The following is a 6,260-nucleotide window of genomic DNA, read 5'->3' as shown; positions in this document are numbered from 1 at the left end:
GAAATATTATTTATATTTGTTTTATTAATTTGATTTTCAAAAAATAATATTTAAAATTTTAAAACAATATATTGAAGGAATATTATAAAATTAATAGGTTAGAAACTTAGTTAATGTTAGGGACTTAATTACAATATTAATAAAAAAAATGCTACATAATAAGTTGCATGGTACATATTAATAAATAAAAGTCATTTTGATCCTTAAAAAAATCTTTTGACACAATTTTAAAATTAAAATTTATTTATTTATCAGCACAATAGTAATTGTGGTGTTTACTAGCTTTTTCATTTTTGTTTTTGAAAAAAGCTTTTTTTTTTTACTTTTTGTAAAATAAAAAACACTTTGAATTCTCTACTTATTTTTTCGTATTTTAGCGATGGGTTTCTTCATGCACCGGGTATAACACTAATCGCTAGGGTCTTTTGGAGGCCGAAAAACACCGATTGTGCCCGTGCCGTGATTCGCGATTTTCCACCGTCACTCCTCTCTTCCCCGCCGCCATGAAGCTCGTTAGGTATCACCTCCGTTCTTTTCTCGTTTCTCTCCATTTTGACTTGTCATTTCTTGTTTTCTTTTTCAATCTGAGACTAAAATGTCTGTATGAAATCTCGAGCAGGTTTCTCATGAAGTTGAACAACGAAACTGTCTCAATCGAGTTAAAGAATGGTACTATTGTTCACGGCACCATTACAGGTAACTCTTCCACCTCATAAGTAATTCCGATGCGGGTTTTGTTAAACCCTAACTCTGCTCCGCGCATAGCATTACCGCGTTTTAGTCTTTGAGGCTCTCTGGTTACTGTATCGCTAAACCTAATGCGTATTTTTGACCTAATTCTCTCACGTTACCCTAAATTGTTAAAACATTTTTTTATATATTGGTGATAGATTGTAAGTTATCCTTTTTGTTTTCTTGAGCTTAGTATTTAAATGACGAGACTTCACATATATGTTCTTATGAATCAGGAGGCAATTTAGCTAGTTTATGTTGCAAAATAGGGAGATTTAACATATCCTATTCCTATGTGGCTAAACAAAATAGGTTTAGTTCTATTTTAGTCACAAAATGGTGAAAAAGGAGACCGGTTTAGCTAGTTAAAATTGCATTTGCACATTCCACCGCCTTAAATGCCTGTAATTATGCCTGCGATGCTATGTGTGTATGACACCCACCCATGCCGATTCTCTCATTTTTAGGTCAATAGAATGACCATATAACATATAAAGTATAAATTGTCTTATCAATATTGTTATTGTTATTATTTGGTGTTTGGTGGATTGAATCTAGGTAACTCTTTTAGATGTTTATAATTTCATATTCATGAACATGATTTCAAGTGTCTGTTGCTAGTTGAAGTAGGTTTACCATAATCAGCCATTATCTGAATTTTCTCCCAGGAAAAAAGTCATAATCATGTATTACCCACAAAACATTGTTTCGGGAGTTAAATCCTAGATCTGTTTTAAAGTGGTATTTCTCCCATCAACTTATTCAGAGCTTCCATAAGATTTCAACGTTTGATGTGAGTTCGTAATTGGTAGTTAACTCGTACATTAATATCATCCTGTCATGTCAATATGAATGACTAGTTAGTAATTACCTTGTCATTTTCTAAATGACAGTGCAATAGGTTACTTTAAAACATATATGATATGGAGTCCTTTTAATCTTAATGCTGTGGGCCAGATGTTGATGTTCTGTATGGAGTTGGTTGTAGTTTTCTGCTTCTTTTTTGTATTGTCATTTTTTCAGACATATAATTTGCTAGTCGCCCCTAGGCGCTTCTTGTTAGAATAATAATTTTGAATTGTGAAACATCTCTTTTTTCAAAGTTCCTATAGCCTAGGGTAGGATTGTTTTCCTGGCTTTTCTGTGGCTTCTGGTCTGGGCTTTTTCAGCGAGAGTTGTCAATTTATCATTTCTGACTTGATAGAGATTGAAAACGCTCTTATTCTTGGTAATGAATTTGTTAATTTTTTTGTAATTTCTTGAATTGAAATTGTAACAATGTATTGCTCTCCTCTTATCTGTACAATTGGGTTTCACTTTTAGGAAGATGTTTGATTTCAATTCTCTAATTATCTTCTATTGTTGTCTGCTTATTGTTTCTTTAATTATATTCTGTACTATTTCTTTTGGTATTTTTTGTATCCATTTTAAACTTTTCTTATAGCTGCCATATTCTGCAATATCCTCTGCCATATCTTCTTTGTATTATGGTCAATACTAATGAAATTTAGAGTTTACTCATACTTCGTAATCTTCATTATTTTAAAGCCTTATATTTTATGCCTGTTCCACTAGTTCAGCCTTACAAGTTACAGCTCACTAATCCAAACTTGGCGGAATTGTACCATTTTCCTCTATCACTTCCAATTGAATCCCCTAAAGTCTGTGGTGCAGATGTGTCTCCTTGCTTTTTGAATAAATTGCAAATACAATCATTTTCTTTCGTGCAATGTTTATTATTAGTTTAAACTTGAAAGGGGCCATGGTTTAATGAGTATGTTGAATCCTTGTATTCTCAACGGGCAATATATGACTAATTATCAAATATACAATCTAATTCAGCACCAATGAATTTCCTCGTCTTTAAATAGTGAATACATATAACTATAAGCTCATGTCTAACTAGTGAATTTCCGTGCCTTTAATCTGTGTTGGGCTTAGAAGTATTTTGAAGCATTAGTTGTACTGATCATTGAACATGTTGATATGCTACAGGTGTTGATATTAGTATGAATACACATTTGAAAGCCGTTAAACTAACCCTAAAGGGGAAAAATCCTGTTACTCTAGATCATCTCAGTGTGAGAGGCAACAACATTCGTTACTATATCCTTCCTGACAGCTTAAATCTGGAAACTTTACTGGTTGAAGAGGCTCCTAGGGTCAAGCCTAAGAAGCCAACTGCTGGTACTGCATATTATTTGAATATAAGTGCATTGTTTTTTCAATCTGAGCCATCATGTCTAGATGCATTGTTATCTACGGGTTTCTGGTTTTTAATGTTTTGATTTTAATTACAGGGGGAAAGCCGTTGGGGCGAGGACGGGGGAGAGGACGTGGACGCGGTCGTGGCCGTGGCCGTTAAATTGTGTATCCCAAATTTTTGGATTTCACTGTATCTTTATTGTAGGGGAATTTTCCGTGCGGTTTGAGACATCAATGGATTGTTAATTAGTGTGGAGTGTCAATGTTGTTATTTTTTTACTTGCTCTGCTTGATAATGCTAAGTACTAATCAAATGAACGAAGAAGGTAAGGAAGTCTATTGGAATTGCTAATTGGCCTCGGTAACAAATAGAGTATTTGAAAAAAACATGATAATTAGCTAAAATTTGGAAATCCTAAGTTAGCATTGAATTAGGAATGACTTGCAAAATCACCTGAAAAATATAGTTTGATTAATAGCAGATGTGTTTATGTTTTGCATATAAAAGTATATTTTCTATAAATTTTGTTTTGCATATTTCGTATAAATTTTGTTTCTGTTTTGCATATAAAAGTATATTTTCTATAACTATTTATTTTAATTCGAAAGTCGGCTTTGAAATATACTCTCTTAGCTAAAGTAATCTATATTTTTTCAAAGTGGAAATTAATTTATGAATTCACTTAATAGGTGTAACACTTGTGTTACAAAAATGACATGTTAAAATATAAATAGTATTTAATCTTCTATACTAGCAGATTTTTAATTTGGATGACATGTGTTGTGTAATTTAAAACTTTTCAAACTATATCAGTTTAGATTTTGATATTGAAATACAGATAGAGTGTATTTTATTGAGATTTTACAAAATTTGTCGTTGAATCAGAGACTTATGTGTTTCTTAAGTTATAAAAAAACATTTATTTGAAGCATTATAGATTATTATTTTTAGGAATAATATTCTATGTGTTTGGATAAAAATTAAGTTTTTTAGAAGTATTTACATATTTATTTAATTTAAAAATTATAAAATAAAAATAATAATAGTATGTGAGTAATAGTGAGAAGATATATATAATTGAGTTTGTTTCTATAAGAATGTTAGATTCTCGCCCATGTATGAGAATAAATAAGAGAAGAGTTATGTGCAAAGTAAAAAATATTTGAAAATGATTTTTTAAAAACTTGAAAAAACATAAGATTGTTGCATTTATAACATTACATTCCCAAAATTGTAATTTTAATATATAAAAGAAACCCACCCTTAAAATGATTGATACTATTTACTCTTTTTATTTTTTTTAAGCGTTATTTTTTTATAATTTTTTTTCGTTTTAATTGTTATTTATAAAATTTAAGATAATATTAATTATATTTTTATTAAAATTATTTTTAAACAATTATTATAAAAAAATAAAATAAAAAAATTCAATAAATAATTAAAGATATCTTTAGAAAGAAATAATATTGATTGATTTTTTTTATATATTTTAAAAAAATGTTACTTAAAAAGTAAGGAGTATTACATAATAGTAATACCGAAGTTAATGAAGAGTAATTTAATATCTAAGAAATTTGGGGATCGGATTCCTACAATCTCAACTAGTAGACAGATTCAGTAAAACAGTAGTAATTAGTTAGAGTTTTGTTATGTGGGATAAGCTCATTTTATGCGATGGTTATTAAGGAAGCTGTCGGCTTCAAAAAAGTTACGTATGTGAGTGGGTAGTACTAGGAATTTAGATTACGAACTTGTTTGTGGTGGTGAGTAACACGTAATGCATTATTGTATTTGTCTACATGTATAAATAAATTGAGAGCGTAGTAAGTGAGATAGAACATTAATAGATGAGCGATAGAAAGAAAATGGGAAAGGCGAAAGAAGCGGTTGTGGTGGCGGGTGCCCTAGCATTTGTCTGGCTCGCTATTGAACTCGCTTTCAAACCCTTCCTTTCTCAGACCCGTGACTCCATCGACAAATCCGACCCGACCCGGGATCCTGACGATGCTCCTCCTCCTCCTCCTCCTGAAACTGACGCCGGAGATGCCGACAAAGACGACTGATGATTTGAGCGCGGTTGTTACTATTCCTTTCTTGCATTCTGTATTTCGTTAAATTGTTAAGTGAAATAACATTAACTATGTTCTTTGTTGTGTTTTCTGTTCTGATCTGATTTCTGGAATACTGTAATTTTAGGATTAGGATTGAATGCCAGGTTGTTCACTTCATACGTTGGACAATTGGTTTGTTAATTTGGTGTTTGTCTCTTTAGCTATTGCAAATGCAATCGTGTTGTGAAAATAACAAAGCTTCTGCAATCATTTTTCACATTATGTTTCGCAAAATCACTAAAATACAAAAACACAATGTGAACTTCTGGGTTGAGCTAGGATTTGAAGCAAATCTCAGATATAAAAATGTATTCTTTGGACTATTTTTAGATTAGAGACGATTAATTTGCAATTAGGTTTTCATTTTTGGGTTTATATAAAATGAAGACTTTTATTGCCATGGTTGTTTTTGGTAGAGTATAATTCTAGTAATTTCACTTTTTTAAAAGGTAAATAAATTAAGTATTGGTCTATTAAACCAACTTAAATTCGAATCTGCAACGTTTCTTTTCTATAAATAAATTAAGTATTGTGAAATCGAACTCCTAGACTTTTAAAGTATAGTTTTAATGTGTATATTTATACACATTTTTAACTTTTAAGTATTTATATGATCACCGACGCCTATTTTACTATAGTATTATACACAATCATCCAAATTCTATTTTCAATTTATAAAGCCACACACATGAATATTTTATAAATTAAAATTTAAACTAATTCATAAATTAACCCAATGATGCGACAAAATAAGACTAGAGCATGGCACTAAACATTAAAGACGTGCATGAATAACAAAAAAAAAAGTTTATATTTTAAAACAAAATATTTATTAAGGGGAAAATCTGACCAAAATTTTCAATGTGATAAAATAGAGTGAATTTACAATGTTAACACTCTAACATTTAATTAGTTAAACATAATTTATAAGAGTGAGAATGAGATCATACATATTATGGTACGTGATAGGGTGTATATGTGGTAGATGTTTAAAACCGTCCCCATTTATTTCAGCATACCTTGTCGAGAGACTATATTTTAAGGAATCTCATACTTTTGTGATATGGATTAGTTGCTCAACTCTTTGGTGATGTTATAACTATTTGCTTATTGTGTCTTGCAATAGTCCTTTGTAGCATGGCGACAAGTTAGGATGCTATAGTGAGCGTACTATTATGTAGAGTTTTATCCTCTAGCGTATTCGTCTTACC

At 30.7% G+C, this 6,260-nt stretch overlaps 2 protein-coding genes across 2 annotated transcripts; both read left to right on the top strand.

The window, feature by feature from the left end:
• The first annotated feature begins 349 nt into the window (after positions 1-349).
• LOC127126165 (small nuclear ribonucleoprotein SmD1b) lies at positions 350-3,289 on the top strand. The gene is made up of 4 exons (XM_051055046.1): positions 350-517; positions 620-696; positions 2,728-2,919; positions 3,033-3,289. Exons 1-4 carry the CDS (start codon positions 504-506, stop codon positions 3,095-3,097), a joined length of 348 nt encoding a protein of 115 aa, XP_050911003.1. The 5' UTR covers positions 350-503; the 3' UTR covers positions 3,098-3,289.
• A 1,273-nt stretch (positions 3,290-4,562) lies between these two features.
• On the top strand, positions 4,563-5,266 carry LOC127126164 (outer envelope membrane protein 7). Its single transcript, XM_051055045.1, has one exon. It carries the CDS (start codon positions 4,786-4,788, stop codon positions 4,999-5,001), a length of 216 nt encoding a protein of 71 aa, XP_050911002.1. The 5' UTR covers positions 4,563-4,785; the 3' UTR covers positions 5,002-5,266.
• Positions 5,267-6,260: the final 994 nt, after the last annotated feature.

Source organism: Lathyrus oleraceus, chromosome 3, assembly GCF_024323335.1.
Source record: "Lathyrus oleraceus cultivar Zhongwan6 chromosome 3, CAAS_Psat_ZW6_1.0, whole genome shotgun sequence".
In the NCBI taxonomy this organism is placed as follows: domain Eukaryota; kingdom Viridiplantae; phylum Streptophyta; class Magnoliopsida; order Fabales; family Fabaceae; genus Lathyrus; species Lathyrus oleraceus.
Note: the sequence above shows the minus strand (reverse complement) of the source record. Positions and strands in the feature narration are given on the sequence as shown.

Coding starts and splice junctions, on each gene's coding strand:
- LOC127126165 (XM_051055046.1), top strand. Junction 697..2,727: donor TGTTCACGGCACCATTACAG/GTAACTCTTCCA, acceptor GATATGCTACAG/GTGTTGATATTAGTATGAAT. Junction 2,920..3,032: donor GCCTAAGAAGCCAACTGCTG/GTACTGCATATT, acceptor TTTTAATTACAG/GGGGAAAGCCGTTGGGGCGA.
- LOC127126164 (XM_051055045.1), top strand. CDS start 4,786: ATGAGCGATAGAAAGAAAATGGGAAAGGCGAAAGAAGCGGTTGTGGTG.